Source organism: Littorina saxatilis, linkage group LG1 (genome assembly GCF_037325665.1).
Source record: "Littorina saxatilis isolate snail1 linkage group LG1, US_GU_Lsax_2.0, whole genome shotgun sequence".
NCBI lineage: Eukaryota > Metazoa > Mollusca > Gastropoda > Littorinimorpha > Littorinidae > Littorina > Littorina saxatilis.
The window spans coordinates 38126118-38146674 of NC_090245.1; the positions used below are offsets into that span (position 1 = coordinate 38126118).

Here is a 20557-nt window from a genome sequence, read left to right on the forward strand (position 1 = left end):
CCTCTGTAGACTCAATCGGGTGCACAAAGTGTAGCCGAGTGAGAACTTGACTGTAAAAATAATAAACTGGGTAACGTATCGGATTCCTGGAATGAATTAAACAAAGTCTTATGTTTTTAATTCGAAATTGTTTAGAGATTTTTGAGTTTCCGTTGCCTCTGTAGACTCAATCGGGTGCACAAAGTGTAGCCGAGTGAGAACTTGACGGTAAAAACAATAAACTGGGAAACGTTTCGGGTTCCTGGAATGAAATAAACAAATTCTTATGTTTTTAATAATATTAGACAAGTAGGTTTTTGATTTATTTCCCGTTGCACAGATATCAAACGTCGCAAGTTGTGACGAACGAGACCACTTGCGGTTTACAAAATACCTACAATCCGTTGCTTTGAGCAAGTTTTTGACTCGCATGCGAAGCAAAAGTGAGTCTATGTACTCACCCGAGTCGTCCGTCCGTCCGTCCGTCCGTCCGTCCGTCCGGAAAACTTTAACGTTGGATATTTCTTGGACACTATTCAGTCTATCAGTACCAAATTTGGCAAGATGGTGTATGATGACAAGGCCCAAAAAAACATACATAGCATCTTGACCTTGCTTCAAGGTCAAGGTCGCAGGGGCCATAAATGTTGCCTAAAAAACAGCTATTTTTCACATTTTTCCCATTTTCTCTGAAGTTTTTGAGATTCAATACCTCACCTATATATGATATATAGGGCAAAGTAAGCCCCATCTTTTGATACCAGTTTGGTTTACCTTGCTTCAAGGTCAAGGTCACAGGAGCTCTTCAAAGTTGGATTGTATACATATTTTGAAGTGACCTTGACCCTGAACTATGGAAGATAACTGTTTCAAACTTAAAAATTATGTGGGGCACATGTTATGCTTTCATCATGAGACACATTTGGTCACATATGATCAAGGTCAAGGTCACTTTGACCCTTATGAAATGTGACCAAAATAAGGTAGTGAACCACTAAAAGTGACCATATCTCATGGTAGAAAGAGCCAATAAGCACCATTGTACTTCCTATGTCTTGAATTAACAGCTTTGTGTTGCATGACCTTGGATGACCTTGACTCAAGGTCACATGTATTTTGGTAGGAAAAATGTGTAAAGCATGTGAGTCGTATGGGCTTTGCCCTTCTTGTTGTTATTATATTTGCAAGGTGTTTGTTGTTATAATGAAGGAGATGCATTTTGAGTAGGAGGGTTGATGGAATAGTTTTTAAGTTTTAAAATTCTTCCAATTTATTTTTGTGTTCATTGGAGATGTCGTCTGCTTAACGTTAGAACTGGAAGTGAGATCATAATTATTTATTCAAGACCGCCATTATGTGTGTTTGCTTCCGGTTCGAGTGTTGTTGTGTTTTTTCGAGTTGATCGTCGTAAGTTTACTTGTTAAAAGCATGATGGATTTATGGTTTTGATATGGGAATATTAAGTTCAGCTATCAGACTTTGCCGGTTTGAATAGGGGATATGGCGTTTAAAAGTTCAGCTATCAGACTTTGCCGGTTTGAATAGGGAATATGGCGTTTAAAAGTTCAGCTATCGGACTATGTTCGGTTTGTTATGGGAATATTAAGTTCAGCTATCAGACTATGTTCATTTATGCATCGCGTAAAATGTGTGTAGATTGCATCATAACCGTTTCGTCCGCGTACGTTTCGTCTTTTTCGTGCGGCAGCGAGCTGGATTTCGCTCAAGATATTTTGTTGTTGAGATTTTGTTTCCAGTACTGAATCTTCAGGATTCAGATCTCGTTCGCATTCTGTTATTAACCTTGCCTGTTTGCTGTAGATTTACTTTGAAACGAGGTATGCTTTGATCTTAGATCTGTCTGGATCTATTTTTGTTTTCTCTTTCGTTTGGTAGCAGTCGTTCGTTCTACAGAGGCCACGTAGCCGTCTGTGAGGCAGAACATTGACAACTTCGGCGTTTTTCAGAAATAAATGTTCATTTTCTACAATTCGATTAGGGTTTCTTTGTTTCCCGTTACACTGTTCTATTTGCATGTGATTTTCTCGGATAAAATCCGGTGAAATTTACGCATGCGTCGTACCACATGCGGTCATCACTTGATCCTCTCGTAGATCGCTAGCGCTGATCGTAGAGACAATAATGTTCAGTTTGCTTTTGCAAGGTGCGATTTTGTTATCGGATTTATTATTCTTTGCTCTTGAAGAATCTTCGCTAGATTCTGTGCTTTCTGTTTCAGACATTTTTTGGTCCAAATCGTGAAGTCTTGTAAACTGCCGAGTTCGTTCGATTTTCAATGTAGCGTTTGTGCTGTTGGTGTAGTCTTGGTCAACCCAGGATCATAAGCATTGCGGAACTCCAGTCTCGTAGTCTTGGTTTGGGTGACGTCGACTGTTTTAGTTTTCGTAAGCTTGTGACGTAAATTCACGAAGGAGTATCACTTCATTTCCATTTCACTCAGTTCCATATGGTTGTTCACTCATTGTTCACGGGGTTACAAATAAAAAGAAAATGTAAATGAATAAATGAACAACAAAGAAAGAAAGAAATTAAAGAACATCAAACACGTTTTGGATGAACTGTAAATTAGTGGTTTAATTTGTTTGTATTTCGTGTGTGTACAACACTTTATTGATTAAGGGGGTAATGTAGTCACTGTTTGCATTGTTTCACAGTGATCGATTAATTCATTGAAAGTATAAGGCATTCATTCTGTAGACCATTATTAGTCATTGTGCATTATACGCTTTGAAATTTAAGTTGCTTACATTCACCTTAATTCATGGTCATCGATAATAATTATTTGGCTGGTGGAGAACTGGGTAAGAAATATCCATAATAGGATATTGGAATGATAAGTTTACGAGACCGTTTAACAGCAAACAGGTACGGTACGTAACAAATATCAAAAGTGATAAGAAGTCGCGATGTTTGTCGGGAGAAACTTTCAACAGCGTTTCCGAGTATTCTTCGCGTAAGAAATGGATTGCAGTTGAACTGCAGGATACAAACGATACCGGGCGACCAGTTGTTTCTGGACCGCTGTATTTCTGTTTGTGTCGGCTGCACTGAACTCCTAAACAATACGGATTAACAGGTGTAGATGGAGCCGCTCTAAATCCTCGTTTCGCCGGGTATCGAGTAGAAAATGGCGCTTTGTCACTAAAACACACTGTCGGCAAATGGTGCATTTGAACACGGAGCATAATCAAAGGCAAGTGGAGACCAAGACGTTCAGATCACATCGAGCTTTGAGTGACACGTGATAGTGGTCATCTGTAAAACTGTCAGAACTGCGGTGGCAGGGCGAACTTATCCGTGCCCATGGTTCCGTTTTTATAGCGGGAGGATAAGGAACTTGAGACCAAGACGCTCAGTTCAACACCAAGTTCCTGGTGTTGGGAAGCTGAGACTGATAAGTTTTGTCTCAGGACATTGACAGTTGCGATCCGTAGTCACGTGAGAGTGGTCTTTGTGTTTCTAACATTGTCAGAACTGCAGTGGCAGTCCAATTCTCCATACCCATGTTCCCGTTTTCACAGCGGGTGGAGACAGAATTTGAGACCGACATGCTCAGTTAACCTGAAGCTTTAATGGTCGGGTAGCTGAGAATAGTTGTGTCTCAGAACACCGCCGCAGCAAGCAGTTTTGCTCCGTGGTCCTGTTTTTCAGAACGGGTGAAAAGGGAGACAGTTGCACAAAATGCCTATCGCAGACAGCCTAAGGGTGGGGGCCTGTCTTCAAATACTGGTAGTGCTCCCCAGAGAAGCTTTTATAGGTCAACACCAAACGAAGGAGATACTCAAACATTTCCCAGCAGCTCAAGTTCCCTGCGGTGTTCGGTGGTTTTGCACCAACTGTAGGTAAAAGAAGAGTGGCCAAGCACGTGCACATATATATACAGTTATCTAGTGTAACGAAGCACTTCACATGCGATGGGGGATGTTTCTATTTCTGCAGGTAGCAGGAAAGCCTGAAGTTTGATATAAGAATGAAGAGGGTGTCTCGTACAGATGAAAAGAAGATACCCAAATAAAAATCATATAAGCTGCTGATCTGCTGATAACAATTCAGGTCTGCAGTGATGTTTAAAAAACCCAAACAAGAGCAGTACACAAAGACAAAGCAGATGCTTGGAAAGGATTATGTTGGCATGTGTTGCAAAATGGAAAGGTATTGCCACGAAAAGAGAATGGACATGGAAAGAAAGGCATTGTCCTGGAAAGATGATGGAAATGGAAAAAGAAAAGAAAAGAAAAAATGGCATTGTCATGGAAAGAAAGGCATTCCTGAAAAGATGTGGGACATGGAAAGAAACGAAAAAATGGCATTGCCATGGAAAGAAAGGCATTCCTGAAAAGATGTGGGACATGGAAAGAAACGAAAAAATGGCATTGCCATGGAAAGAAAGGCATTGTCCTGGAAAAAATATGGAAATGGCGAAAGAAAGGAAAAGAAAAAATGGCTTGGAAAGATGATGGAAATGTAAAGAACGGTATTGCTGTGGAAAAGCTGTGAATTTAACGCAGAAGTCCTCTCGAAATCTGTGTGTGCAATGCTCCTTTGTAAAGTTGTAACAGAAAGTTAGCAGTACAGCATACTGTATCAACAGAAATTATTATGAGCATAATGTGCACTTTGTGGCTGATTTAGCCAACAGAGAGTTTAGGAACTCTACTACTTGTGTTACCACATTGGAATAGTGAATAATTGATAATTTCGGAAATCAGAAAACCTATTACATCACAGCCATTATTTTAGACAATAATGTGGGGTTTACAACTTGGGATGCATATCCCGAAATAGCTGCGGTTTTCCTCCAAATATCTGTTACAGTCATAAGAATGAAGGATAACTTGCCATTACTAGAGAAGTATACCGCTCACAAATTCAGCCAGGGCAAAACAAGGTTGGAAAGGGGCAGTCGCTGTACTTACATTGCTCTAGACGAAAGGTTTCAGCACTTACATTGAGCAAAGTATACCGGCAAGACAAGCCACTAAAACACTTTGTGGTAGCCGGCGTTGCAGCCTGGCATGGTAAGATCAAAGGGGTATAGGTAGGAAGAAGGAAGATGTACTCAGTGAATCCGTGCACCTGGAAATCCGAGTCAAGCCGTATCAGTCGCGTGTTTACAGCTAGTGGAGACTGAAACCATGATTGCAGTGACTCGTCTCAAGTTTGTAGACGTCAAATAAACTGCAGGGTCGTTCTGGTCTTTCGCTACCGTTGCGCCGGTCGGGTGGTTGTACGTGAACGAACGGCCAGTGGAGACTTAACTGAAACCATGATGGTAGTGACTCTTCTCACATTTGAAGACGTCAAATAAACTTCAGGGTCGTTATGGTCTTTCGCTACCGGTGCGTCGGTCGGGTGATTGTTCGAGAACGAACAGGGTCGTTCTGGTCTTTCGCTACCGTTGCGCCGGTCGGGTGGTTGTACCTAAACGAACGGCCAGTGGAGACTTAAACTGAAACCATGATGGTAGTGACTCTTCTCACATTTGAAGACGTCATATAAACTTCAGGGTCGTTATGGTCTTTCGCTACCGGTGCGTCGGTCGGGTGTTTGTTCGAGAACGAACGAGCGCGTCCTTTGCTTTGGTCTTGAGCTGACGAGGCTCGTCGGTCCCCTTGATGAATTGAATATTCGTCATTAAATGGTCTTTTAAACAGCCCATAGAAGCACTGTTGCTCGTGGTGCATGTTGTGAAGACGTTTGTGTTTTCCAGCTGGGTTGGCAATTGGAGACCAGTGGAGGCCACTTGTTGGTTGATGGACCCAGATTTTGAAGTTCTGTTGTTGTTTAAAAAGTGTTACTGTTGTTGAATTGTTGTTCAGCCGGTAAGCTGAACTCGGTTGTGTTCTACAAATTTGTTCCACATTTGTTTACATTATCTCGTTGTTCAACGGTTTAGAAGGTAAGCTGGACTTAAATGTTTGATACCCGTAAAACAACTGTTGCTGTTTAGTTTTGGATTGTAATTGTTATAAAGTGGGTTTTATGTTCCCTAAATTCATCTAATGTATATTGGGGAATGTACTCTTTTTATTCACATTGAGATTTCTATAATTCCATAGCGGGCCGTGGTATTCTCAAATCTTCTGACAAAGTACACAAGTTATTAAAGCATTGTATGAATCAATTTTCAATAGTGGCGTCAGCAAAATATAAACTTTTGCTAAGTTACCAAACAGTCTGGCCTGGCATAGTACAGTTAGGATAAAGTTAAATGGAACACTATATATTTTGATAAATAATAGCATTAATTGCAGCACCATTATAGTGGGAGTTTATAAAGAAAAACAAGTTAAAACGTTATTTAGTTAAGTGCCGGGAAGTAACATAATGGGTCAATGTTGTTTTAGAATGAATAAAATGAGGATTATAGTTAAGAGGAGATTTGATTTGCAATATAATCATTCGTAATTAAAGGGGTCTTTGATAAAACGGGGAGGAATGTAAGAGAAACCGTGACTGTCGGAAGGGTTGTCATGCCAAGACAGCTGACGTAACTAATATAGGCCGAAGGAATGATTATGACGCAGTGGAAGTGACGTGCGGATTCTCGACCGGCGGGTAGGCGCAGTTAATCAGAGAAATCAGAACCACACAGACGTTACGTCGCCCCGAAAGGGATCCCCGTATCAAGTAAGTCACTTGGGTAGAACATGGTCGCCTGTGCTTAGCTTGCCGTCCCAGTAGATAATGGCCGCTAGGGACGGACGGCCATACTTGCCAAGGGCACACTATGGGTATCCCGTAAAACCCGTGTAAAATATTACAATATGATATGTTTGGATTAAAAACACGCTCAGAAAGTTAAAACGAAGAGAGGTACAGAAAAGCGTGCTATGCAGCACAGCGAAACCACTACCGCGCTAAACAGGCTCGTCAGTTTCACTGCGTTTTGCACGAGCGGCGGACTACGGTCATTGTAAAAAAATGCGGTGCGTTCAGTTTCATTCTGTGAGTTCCACAGCTTGACTAAATGTAGTAATTTCGCCTTACGCGACTTGTTCTTTTGCTCTGATGTACAATACTTGATGGTTTGGATTGGATTGGATTGGATAAGATTTACAGTCCAGTGAGGTTACCCTCATGGAAATTCGGGCTGCTTTCTCCCCGGGGAAAGCGAGCTGCCATACATACGGCGCTACCCATATTTTTTTTTCCTGCATGCGTGTATTCATGTTTCCTGAGACTTAATGCCGTGTGAGATGGAATTTTTTTACTTTATTCCAAGTCCCACGGGTATTTGATGGACATTTTTATCTATGCCTATACAATTTTGCCAGGAAAGACCCTTTTGTCAATCGTGGGATCTTTAACGTGCACACCCCAATGTAGTGTACACGAAGGGACCTCGGTTTTTCGTCTCATCCGAAAGACTAGCACTTGAACCCACCACCTAGGTTAGGAAAGGGGGGAGAAAATTGCGGCCTGACCCAGGCCTGAACACGCAACCTCTCGCTTCCGAGCGCAAGTGCGTTACCACTCGGCCACCCAGTCCCGTTTGTGAAATCATATGCCTTTCTTTGTTATTAGAATCCATTTGCAGCAGTTGATTTTACCTGCAGTATAATATATGTTCTTTATGATTTGTCAATACATGTACACAAATTAATTTAATCATGTTTATATATACTGTCAGAAGTATTAATTGAAGCTTTCAATGTAACTGCTATGTAAACCAGCAATAAAAATGTTACTGCTGTGTAAAGCAAAACATTGACAAAACAGCTGGAAATACAGTATCGTCCTATTAAGTTAAATGAATTGTTTGTGCATGAACATGGTCAAGTATGCTAGACCTGCTAATGAACTCATACTTATATCCTAGCTGTACTGTTTGCTGCCATCAGGACATTTTACATTACTATATCCTTGAATACCTGTGCTGTAATAATTATTGAATTGCTTGGAAATGTTGCAGAGAAATGAGAATGAGAAGCTGGAGTACAAGTGCGACCAGTGTCAAGCAGCAGTGTTAACTTCTAGTGAGGAGGAGGTATATAAGAAAATGCTCGAGTACTTCTTCTTAATTCTTCTTCTTCTTCTTCTTCTTCTACATTCCAAGCCACGCCAAATTGTCAATAAGGTCTTTAGGGTGATGTCCACGGTCCGGTGCAGTGTCTCTGTTGTTCCTACCAGCTAGCTTCCCGTGGGCCTCCACAGCACTGGTTAATGTCCGGCGCCTCAGCTAGGGCGTCAAAGGTGGAACAGGACTGCAGGATGCGGTCAGGGGTTTGAGGGCCCATGTCACTTGGGAATTCGTCTTTGTTGGCGAGTTCAAGTTTCTGGAGCACATGTATGTACCTTGTAACAAGCCCGTGAAATAGCCCACAGGAACAACTAGTCTCCATCAGTTGTGTGCACACCTGAGATGGCCACAATAGTCAGGTAGTTAGGATGTCCGCCTTCCATGTGGAAGGTTCAAGGCTAAAAACCCACCTGCAGCTTGTGGTATAAGGGTGGAGATTTATCTGATTTCCCAGATCCATGTATGTGCAGACCTGTTAGTGCATTATCCCCCTTTGCGTGTACATTCAAGCACGAGACTAAGTACACATGGTAAAGATTCTGTAATCCATGTCAGAGCTTGGTGGGTTATAGACACTGAAAAGTACCCAGTATGCATCCTCCTGAGCATAGAGTATGACTGCCTAAATGACAGAGGAAAACAGCAACACATGTAGAAGCCTCCTATGTTCATTTATTGATATCTGTAAAACTAGCCCCAACAGCTAGGTGATTGCATGAATACATTCCGCCAAAAAGGAGAGGAAAACAATAGAAAACATTCAGAGGGTTCAAAACTGACATGCCGCACTGTCCATTTTGAAGAGGCGAGATTGAATGGCCATTTACTCATAAATGCAGGACAAACAAAAACTGACAGGTGTATATCAGGTAGATTTATATTATTTAGGGAAGTACGTGTGCAAATTGGTTCTATTTTTCAGCATGTTATGTTTTGATTTGTATCTAGACTGATTTTTTCAGGTGTTCTCCATGTGGGTGAACGAAGCTCGACCGGATCTAGATATGAGCCGTCCTGACCTCATCTTCAAAGGCTTCAGTGTTGCAAAGCTTACAAAACTCTGGTAAAGAACTTATACTGGAGATGGTTTTCGAAGATGTTTTGGTTTTTGGTGGTTTTTTTCAATCCTTGTATGTGCTTGGAATAATAATAATAATAATACGAGAATTTATAACGCGCACATATCTCACCACAAGGCGACTCAAGGCGCACTCATACACATTCTTTCGCGTTAACAACTCATGCACACTCATATAATAATAATAATAATACGAATATTTGTAACGCGCACATGTCTCACCAACAGGCGACCCAAGGCGCACACACACTCATTCCCACACACGAAGACTTAAAGTCATTAACACACACACACCATCAACCATTAAATATGTACAGTTATTCAGGGTGGGATGGGGGTGGGCAGTGTAGACAGTTTGGCTGCTGTACATGCAGTCAATTTTGTAGCTGTTTGCGGCTTTTATATTCTTTAATCAGAACTTCTAGCGTTAGATTAGTATTAGCCTCTTCGTCAGTCTTTTGCCTTACCTTTTGCTCTGATAAAGATTGACAGTACATGTAATTAACACTCAGAAATGGATCTGCAATTTCTTTGTACATGTATTGCGTATATTGTTCAGAAAAGTCGTTCATTTCCTTATTGCTGACTGTGTATAGGGTAATGTTGCTAATGATGTTGTTGGCGTTGTTTGTTGCCTACTTTATGTGAACACACAGAATCAAATTATGAATGCAAGATCCCATTTGTTCTTGAACATTTTCAACCTACGGTTCATCAATTGTAGGTCCAACTGCGTTCTGGATGAAATACCCCCAGCTGTGCAGTCGCCCATTTCACCCATCAGACTAGGACTGTACAAAGGGACGTATGGGTCTCATGGCATCGAAATCATCAAAGTCAGTCTGAGTGAGAATGGCTATGAGCTTCTTGGAGACAAAATTCTTGTGAGTAAAGGCTGGTGATGTTGTAGGGTATTCTTTTGCATTGTTTCTAACTCTCCCTGCTCTGCCTGGTGGTTTGCACTCTTATATCATGTCTCTAGAATTGATGTCCAGTTCTTGTGAATGCTATTTGTATGTGCACACACATGCACTCATGCATGCACATATATGCGGCAGGAAGGCACACGCACACAAACATGCATGTATACACACATGCACATACAACCACGCAAACACACACACACACTCACACAATGCAGGAATGATCATACTCGCACACTGAACACAGACACTATATCATGTGCGCCAATGTCAACTCTCACATTTTCCCCAGACACACACACACACACACACACACACACACACACACACACACACACACACACACACACACACACACACTATCATCATCACAGTATCTGCACTGAATACATGTTTTTATATTTAGTCAAGTTTTGACTAAATATTTTAACATCGAGGGGGAATCGAAACGAGGGTCGTGGTGTATGTGCGTGTGTGTGTGTGTCTGTGTGTGTGTGTGTGTAGAGCGATTCAGACTAAACTACTGGACCGATCTTTATGAAATTTGACATGAGAGTTCCTGGGTATGAAATCCCGAACGTTTTTTTCATTTTTTTGATAAATGTCTTTGATGACGTCATATCCGGCTTTTCGTGAAAGTTGAGGCGGCACTGTCACGCCCTCATTTTTCAACCAAATTGGTTGAAATTTTGGTCAAGTACTCTTCGACGAAGCCCGGGGTTCGGTATTGCATTTCAGCTTGGTGGCTTAAAAATTAATTAATGACTTTGGTCATTAAAAATCTGAAAATTGTAAAAAAAAATAAAAATTTATAAAACGATCCAAATTTACGTTTATCTTATTCTCCATCATTTGCTGATTCCAAAAACATATAAATATGTTATATTCGGATTAAAAACAAGCTCTGAAAATTAAATATATAAAAATTATTATCAATTTTTTTTTTTCGAAATCAATTTAAAAACACTTTCATCTTATTCCTTGTCGGTTCCTGATTCCAAAAATATATAGATATGATATGTTTGGATTAAAAACACGCTCAGAAAGTTAAAACGAAGAGAGGTACAGAAAAGCGTGCTATGCAGCATAGCGTAACCACTACCCCGCTCTTCTTGTCAATTTCACTGCCTATGCCGTGAGCGGTGGACCACGAGTATACGGTCTTGCTGCGTTGCATTGCGTTCAGTTTCATTCTGTGAGTTCGACAGCTACTTGACTAAATATTGTATTTTCGCCTTACGCGACTTGTTTTATTTTTTCCTCGCAAGGGTGACCCAAACGTACCAGCGGGCAAGATCAGCCTGTACGTTGACCTTCGAAAGCCCATCACGTTGAATGATGAGCGCGAGATGCACGAATTTGACTTTGTCAACTCCCTTGACCCAGATACTTTACCTTCACCATATTGTTTTCCTCCAAACGCTTCACAGCCTTTCTCACTGTCAGACAACATCTTCATGAGAGACACTCAAAACCTGCCCAGAACGTGCAAAGCCAGGTGATTATTGGATTGCAGCTGTAGTGGTGGTGGATTTGTTGTTGTCACAGTCCTGGTCTAGTTTCTTTTCAAAATTAAATGCATAACTTTGTGTACAGTAAGGCTGTTGATTGTTGGTATTTTTCAAAGTGAAGGGATGGCCTTATCCCATGTAAAAAACCTGACCAGATCTGAGATGGTGAGCTGAATTATTTAGACAGGAAGGACTGTGCCTTAATTTATACTTTCTGTATGCATGCTTTATGGACCACGCCACGAACAATATCTCTAAGGCTGAAATTTAAATGAATTGATTGTCAATATAACATTAGTTGTTCTTGAGTCATCATGGGAAATAACTGGTAACCCTATTTCAAATTTTAATGCTGGTAAATGAAGGGTGGGTGAGTGTGCCTGTGTGTGTGTGTGTGTGCGTGTGTGTTTCCTGTCAGTGACTGTTCATGAATGTATTTCAATGATTTTTAGTGCAGTTTGCTGTATTTTGTTTTAAGCCACCTTAAACAAATACAATCCTGAGTCCTTTTGGCAATTTTGCTTTTCAGGTATGGTGGACGGGGTCAGATTGCTGCACATGGGTATAACAACCCAGATACCTGTCGCGCTCAGTTTATCGTCTTTTCTGAGGACTACTTTGGGTTCCTGTGGCTGGACTTGACTAGCTTCTCTGTTTTCAGGCTTGCTGAAGATGACTTCAGTTGATGAGTGTGTGTGTGTGTTCTGTATGTGTGTGTGTGAGTGTTCTGTGTGTGTGTTTTTTACTGTGTGAAATTGCATAACTGTGATAGAATGTGCAAGAAGAATTCAATTTAATTATCTTTTGAGCGATTTTGATTAGCAGGCCCGTTTTCTTTATAACTGGACTAGATTTCTCTGTTGATACGCTCTCCCCTCTGGGGGTGTTAGATTCTCTTTGAAATCTCGGTCCCGTCCGAGGAGGGTCTGATTTCCCCAATAGAGCTGTCTGTGAAGGGACACTTTTCTTTCTCTCCTTTTTTTTAAAGTCTCGGAAGTAAGTCTCTGCTGACTTTCAGTTGTTTCTTTCACAACTTTGATTTATATATCATTTTTTATTGTGTGTGTCTTTATATGCATGTAAAATTGAAGAAATGTTTTGGTTATGAGCAGCTGATGTGTTGTTGTTTTTCTTCTTAGGATTCTTTTGAATTTTGGTCTGTTTTTCCATCTTTTGTTCATTGTACATGTATCTTAACAACAGGTATTTCTGATTTGTGTGTTTGTTGTTGAAGAGATAGGTATTATTCAGTTAATTATTGGCATATTGTACAATGAATAGCCTTTGATTGTATTACAATTGGTGATTTCCCGTACGAAACGTTCTTATAAGAAATTGGACCCAATTTCATATAAGATTCTTATAAGAGTCTTGTATGACAATTTCATATATGTGGCTTATAGGTATTTTAAATGCAAATGAGGTAAATTCTTATAAGAAACCGTTATATGAATCATATATGAACCTATAACCTGAGCTCATATAGGTCTCTTATATGAATCTTATATTCTCTTATAAGAAAGCTATAGGTCTCTTATATGAAATGTTCATATATGAGACTTATAAGAATCTTATATGAAACCTACATCTCCCTTATAGGATTCTTATATGTCTCATATATGATATTTATATGTCTCATACTAGACACACGACCTTGACCTACATTTGTTTTTACCAGGGAAATAACACCTGCTTAACCCAATTTAACTGTCTTGACTTTGAATTATAATGAATCCAACTGCAAAATACCTTTTGGTTCAGTATATATACATATCTTTACTGAAGTTGTGTTTATTTTGAGGGCAAAAACAGATCTCTAAATCACTGGTCACAAGAAGAGGAGTAAGACATGATTGTCCTCTTCAAATCCAATACTTTGAAACTTGAAATTATGAACAAGAAACAACAAACAAGTTACAGCCACAAATAATTGTCTTGAATATGCACAGCTGTCACAGTTTCTTGTTGCTTGAACCAAAGTAGTGCTGGTAAACATGATTTGATCACCTGATGCAGAACCAGAACTGTAAAGTAAAACAAATAATGGAGGGAAATTCTGGATTTTGAATAAAAACACAAACCTGTCAGTGTCAAGCTGTTGGGTTGGTTGGGCTGCCACAGCCACCCACAAACATCAGCATGACATAAACATTCTCTTCACATATTCATACATCAAGTCCAATTATTTCTGTAAGAACTTTGCACTGATTTTCTGCTAAACATCCTCACAGAGCTGCTGTCACAAAGATGGCCGTTCAGTCAGGGGGAGATAATGCTCAAGGCAAACCATCCACTTCCTGTTCATATATGAAACATATATGAAAGCCAGTATTGCCAGTAATTCAGCATTGTCCAATATTTTTTCTAAGTCCTGAATTCTCCTATGCAGAAACCAAGTGATGATTCATATAAGAGTCATATAAGATTCATATAAGAAACATATAAGAGAACTATAGGTTTCTGGAAGTGCAGGTTCTCATATATGATTCATATATGATTCTTATATGAATTGGGGTCTTTTCCATATAAGAGACTTATAAGAAACCTATTCCTACAACTGACATACATAGCTTTTTACTTGTCATATATGAAACTTATATGTTTCTTATAAGAAACTTATAGGTTTCTTATATGTCTCTTATATGTTCATATATGTTCATTTCGTACGGGTTGTGCAATTTAGATTTTCAAATTGGAATATTTTTTACTGCGCTGTTTCTTTTGAATAGATCATTGATTTCTTCTGTGATTTTTGTGCACACAAATCTTGAAATTAGTTCTTAGAGTATAACCTGCACTGAATGTGTGCAAGCATCTTGCTGATGTTTTAATAAATTATGACATATTCTACTTTCAGATATTCTTAGCTTTATTTTTTTATATATCAGCTGCATTTTAGTACCTACATGTTTTACATTTCTTGCACTTGCAAGATACTGATATTAAAGGTAATATAATTAAATGTGTGTAAACGATCACTACTTCTTACCTTTTGTTCATAGTTGGTTCCAGAAATGGAATCGGTGACTCCGTCACGTACGTTATCAACATAATTATGGTCACATGTACGTACACTCGATTCATTCTCAATCAGAATTTGTATATAATGTTTATTCTACAGTAGCAGAATTGCTCAATTGGGAAAAGTAGAGCACACCCTTTATTGTCTGTTTTTTATTGCTTTGTGGGGAAAAAAAAATTACTAATGAAATCAGGATCTTGCTGCATGAATCAGAAAAGCGTGTTTGCTTTTAATCCTTTGCCACACAGATAAGTCAGAATTGTGTTTTTTGTATTTGTTGATGTTGTTTTTTGTTTGTTTTGCTGAGTATTCAGTATTTCATTTGTTTGTTAATTTGTTTGATTGTTCATCTTCCCATTACTGCAAATTTTAAGCCGTGATCACACTGGGCAATCTTTTTGCTGTAATTTGATGTAATGTGAACGTAATTTTAGTTTTTTAGTTCAGAAGCAAATCTTATTATGCCCAGTAATGTGTATTTATGAGTCGAGGAACTAGGGTTTTATATAATCTTACTTTTAATGTCATATGTTTGTGACTTTTCATGCAACGTCAGAAATCAAAGATATTGATGAATGAGAGTATTTGCTTTTGCTATTGCTCCTGATTGGTGTGTGTGTGCGCGCGCATTTTATGTACATGTATTTACTAAATCCATGTGTGTGCAGAAAGTGTGCAATTTTTATATGCATGTATTTGTGACTAGATGAATACCCGCTTCGCCGGGTACGGCTTCGCCGGGAAGAAGTCAAGCCGAATACCCGGCTGCGCCGCTTTGCCGGCGCACCGCACGAAGGAAGGGAGATAAACGCGCAAAACACTGGAGAAGAGTAATACCCGGCTTTGCCGGGACAGTGACCTTCTAAAAATAGTATAACGGGAATATGGATTGAGCGTTGTCGACAGTGACCTTCTAAAAATAGAAACGGGAATATGGATTGACGCCACACGAAGGAAGGGAGATAAACGCTGAAAACACTGGAGAAGATAAGGAAGAGTTACTGGAAATGGATCCAGAGAAAAACCAAAATCCGTTCAGCACTGCGCGCTGAGAGCACGAGTTGAAATATCTCATCGACCAGGTTATGTCCGGGGTGTACCTGAATATGCCCACCAAATTTGAAACAGATCCATCGAGAACCTTGGGCGTGCATTGCGAACACACAGACACACAGACACAAGTCGTATATATATATAGATTACCTCCATGCGTGTGTGTTTTTGTGTGTAAGTGTGCGTGTTTGTGTACCTACATGCACAAGCACAAGGCAACCGATTGCAATCCATGGAGGCCTCCCCAGAATAATTCAAACATCAACGGTAAACCCAGATTTTATTCCTCTCACTTACAAACAACACTTCGATCAGCCCTTAACATTCAAGAAGAACAGCTGACTTTTAATCTGGAGGCCCAGTCTGGCGGTGGATCAGCTAATCCCATGCGTTCTGCTTTTTCCTGGTATGTAAATGGATTCTTGAAGATGCTATGCAAGTCATTCAATACTGAAAAATCATTCTTTTCCACTTTCTCTACTGCTAACTGGGCGATCCAGTTTCTCAAGATGTATCGAGGATTTGTCTTTTGCATTATCGCTTGTCTCTTTGTGTCTGTCTGTTCTTCTGCTTGTAATCTTTTGACATACATTTTCACCCATCCAGAAAACCATTCATGTGTGTCAACTTTCTTCAATGCCCAAAATGTCATACTAATTTCACCACTTTTTAATTTGGCAAGATCTATTTCGCTAAGTTCCCTGAAAGTCATTGTGAAGTCTGCCTTGGTGTCTGACATGATTCGCAATAACACAGCGACAAGGTTTTCGTCTTCTTCCACATGGCTTGCACTTAACCCTAGCTTTTCACGGAATATTTCCATGAACTTTAACCTATATTGATCACCATAATTTGACAACATTTTCTGTGATAATAATTTTTCTTTTTCACTCCACAAAGGGAGAAGAGCATGTCGTAGCTTTTCCAGATTGAAAGCCCCAACATCTGGTTGGTTTTCATAGGAGTAACGGCCCTCATCGTCTGACGTATTTGGAATAAATTTAGGATCGTAGGCATCAAGAAAGCCAAAAGGTCCATAGTCTATGGTGATAGATAACAAACTAAAATTGTCTGTATTGCATACACCATGTGTGAACCCCACACTCTGCCAAAGAGCTATCATAAAAGCTGTTTCTCGCACAAGTTCTTGAAAAAAGGCCAGATATTTTCCAAAGTCATTTGTATCAATCGCCGGAAAATATTCAGAAATAACAAAGTCGACCAGCTGTTTTAACAGTTTTGTTTTGCCAGAGACTGTGAGGATCTCTAATGAGCCAATACGAAACCATGATCTTGCCAAACGAAGCACGACAGCCATCTTTTCACGTCGAGGATGTCCGTCGTAAAACTTGTCCCTGATGACTGTGTCATTACTGACAACAATGGAGGCTGCTCTGGATGTAGGTATTCCTGCAAAAAACAGTCATCAAAATTCTTATTTGCAATCAGCTTGCATTCTGTCAAATAAGTAATTTAGTCATTGAATAGCTGACAAGCAACTGCAGAACATTCTTGCAAGGTTCTGATCGTAAAGATCGAATGCCTTTGGATCCATGCAACTTAAAGCCATATGTACTCGATGACTATACACGCTAATTGCTTTACCAACAGCTGGAGACATGCTAAATTAAGTTCCCTGCAAAATATTGTGGTCTAGGACCCCTTCAATGTTGAGATATGTTAATTTTCATTTTTATCTGGATCGTCCTATTTATAGATTTGCCAACAGAGGTAGCGTTGACGCAAGGGAAATAACTCCGCGTCTTTGTTTACATCCAAAGTTTTTGAGACTCTAAAACAAGCTGTAATGCATGTATATGGTCCGCGCATGGCGACATATCGTCATTACATGGTCTTATGGTGCGTTTGACATCGATTATGGGCAAACTACACTTTGTAAACACGGGAGCGCGTACATATGCCTTTAATCTCACCACACTGATATAAGCACATCTATATCTATATACGGCTTGTGTCTGTCTGTCTGTCTGTCTGTGTCACTTCGCGATGCACGGCCAAAGTTCTCGATGGATCTGCTTCAAATTTGGTGGGCATATTCAGGTAGACCCCGGACACAATCTGGTCGATGAAAATTTTGAACACGTGCTCTCAGCGCGCAGCGCTCAACCGATTTTGGTTTTTCTGTACACCCATTCCCAGTAACTCTTCCTTATCTTCTCCAGTATTTTGCGCGTTTATCTCCCTTCCTTCGTGTGGCGTCAATTGCGTACAATGCGCCTGCGAAGCCGGCCTACACCCGGCGAAGCCGGGTATTCGGCTCTACTTCTTCCCGGTGAAGCCGGGTACCCGGCGAAGCGGGTATTCATCTAGTATTATTTATTTGAGCATGTACATAAATAGAGTAAAATAATTATGTACAGATAACACATGCACAGCAATCGTATAAGTCTTCTAATCACAATACCTACAGCTGCTCATTCCTAAGACTCGCCATGATTGATCGGGTGAATCAACAAAAACAAAAATTGTCTTGAGGATAGTGCTGTCTTGTTCATTTAATGTTTCTTGTTATCTAAGGTGCAAGGTAACTGCATAGTTCTGCATTAGCTCTCATTGTTTCTTCCTATTTAGTGTGGTTACATCCTAATGTATCGATTGGACATTGGATTTCCCTTCTTTGAGCCATGTGACGTCAGAGGCCTACAAAACTTGATATTTGAGCATTTCAGGTTGACCGAAACTTCAAAGGAACTACAAAACACACGTCATTTGTTTGATTGCATGTGTGTGTGCTGGTTCAATCGTCAAAACAACAACAAAGCCAGTACATGACGTGTGTTTTGTAGTTCCTTTGAAGTTTCGGTCAACCTGAAACGCCCAAATATGAAGCTTATGTGTTTGATTGCATGTGTGTGTGCTCGTTCAATCGTCAAAACAACAACAAAGTCAGTACCTGAAAGGAATTCGATCGATACATAAATGTTATTAGCGTTTTTGACCAAAATATGACATTTTACACAGATCTCGACAGTCATTGTTCTTCGAGGTGAACAATGACTGTCGAGATCTGTGTAAAATGTCATATTTTGGTCAAAAACACATATAACGTACATTGTTTCTTTAGTTTGAAGTACATGTAAATGCACACAGAATGTACACAAACCCACTGCAGAACTCTCCCAGTTTATAATGGTGTATTTGGAATGCATTTTTGTGAGACTGCAAAACAGACAGCTTTAAGGTGGTCTTTAATTGTGCCAGAATTGGACTTCTCAAAGACTTCACAAAGTCTTTTAACTGAAAACTTTGTGCTAAAGCTTCATGCGGCCAACTTCACGAAGTATACTTTGCGTAGTCGACTTCGTTCAGTTAAGGACAGGCTTTACAGAAGCAAAAACTTTCAAGAACTACAATTAAGTACAAACCTAGATGATACATCGCCTCACTGCACAGAAACTCTCTGACAGATGACCGGATCACAGCTCTCCCGTCACCTTGTCGAGAGTATGGCGTCAACCCTGATCCTTTCAGCTGAAGCTCCCATCGTTCACCTTTTCTGTTAACGTATTCTCCCAGCATCACCGCTCTGCCATCTCCTAACTGGCCTGCCCAGTAGCCAAACTGATGCCCACCGTAACGGTGTGACAGAGGGATCGCTGACTCTCTTTCCAGGTCACCACTCACAAACTTAACAAAATCTCCTGAAGAAGCAACTGAAGGAGAAAGGTCCAGGATATCCGCAAGAGTGTCGTCTGAAACGGCTGCAAGTCTGGAGCCTGATCTGAAGGGAATGGGATACACAACACTGAACACAGCTTCTGGCACTTGTCGGATGACATTTGTTGTCACTGGGTCAATGGGTAATGTCATGTATAGCCGATGATCTGTCGGAAAAGACCATGACTGAAAATCAGCAATAAGATTCTCCCTCTCTATGGGGTAGAATAAAAACTCCTTCTGATCCGCTGGCTTTAGAAAATATGGACATGTACAAGTGATGAGTTTAGTGTGATTTTTGCATTCAAATACAACTGGAAATACGCTGCATGCTGCAGGTTTCAGCTTCAGATTATGTGATGTGGAGCATTTTGGGAGGGTTCGCCCACAATCAGAAACACTGATAGAAAGCAACAGCAACACGCAGAGAAACTGAATGGAGCATTTCCCATTTTGCACAACTTTTGCGTTTTCCATCGTTTTTTACACAAAAGAAATGGTCCGAGATGTGTTTCAAAAAAATTCGTACTGCATTCCAAGATTTCGCTTGCACGCGCGAGCAATACCTGTTTCTGGACACATTTGTTGTTTTTGCTCAATTTGCGTGGATGAAGCAGACGATTTTCTGCTCCCACGTAAACAGTCTTGGAGGAACCAACGATAGGCTAACCAAAACTAGACGTATTTTATCTTTTCAACAAAAGAACGCTCAAGGGAGACACCTCTCTCCCCCTCTTTCTCTCTCTCTAAACACCCGTGTGTGTGTGTGTGTGTGTGTGTGTGGACGGGCGGTCAAACATCACTTACAATGAAAAACAGAAAGTGACAATCATGCCATAGACAATTATGCACAACTTGAGCTAATCTCCCTTTTCACATTCATTGGTGCATTATTTTTAAAAACAAATCTTAGCTGTATATATCAGTATAGGCCTATGTGTGTGTACTGTAACGATAAATAAACTAGAAGAATGTAACAATCATAAAAGCAGGCTAGTAAACAAGGAACAGAAGGAGAAATGGGAATGATAACAAAAGTGAAAGGAACCCTTTATTCCTCTGAATTCGTGGGAATAAAGAAACACAGAGTGTTGTTGTAGCTGTAATTGTTTTGTTTTGTTGTAGCTGTTATGTTTCTTTTTAGATTTCATTTTAAGTAATCATATGTGGTATTGGCATAATTATATTTCAAAAGAAATTGTTCCATGCTTTTTCTTATCATTGACACTACAGTTTAACATTCATTTTTATTTTTCAGTTAGATCCAGT

The 20557-nt window shown here is 40.0% G+C and overlaps 2 protein-coding genes across 2 annotated transcripts; one reads left to right on the forward strand and one right to left on the reverse strand.

Annotated features, from left to right (window-relative positions):
• Positions 1-6863: 6863 nt before the first annotated feature.
• Positions 6864-12838, forward strand: LOC138968848 (F-box only protein 31-A-like). Its single transcript, XM_070341513.1, has 5 exons — positions 6864-7990; positions 8986-9086; positions 9826-9985; positions 11293-11522; positions 12065-12838. The coding sequence occupies exons 1-5, from the start codon at positions 7907-7909 to the stop codon at positions 12219-12221; spliced, it is 732 nt and encodes a 243-aa protein (XP_070197614.1). The 5' UTR covers positions 6864-7906; the 3' UTR covers positions 12222-12838.
• Positions 12839-15873: 3035 nt separating this feature from the next.
• On the reverse strand, positions 15874-20166 carry LOC138968855 (protein adenylyltransferase SelO-like). The gene is made up of 2 exons (XM_070341524.1): positions 18997-20166; positions 15874-17020 (listed from the first exon to the last, which is right to left on the reverse strand). The coding sequence occupies exons 1-2, from the start codon at positions 19763-19765 to the stop codon at positions 15936-15938; spliced, it is 1854 nt and encodes a 617-aa protein (XP_070197625.1). The 5' UTR covers positions 19766-20166; the 3' UTR covers positions 15874-15935.
• Positions 20167-20557: the final 391 nt, after the last annotated feature.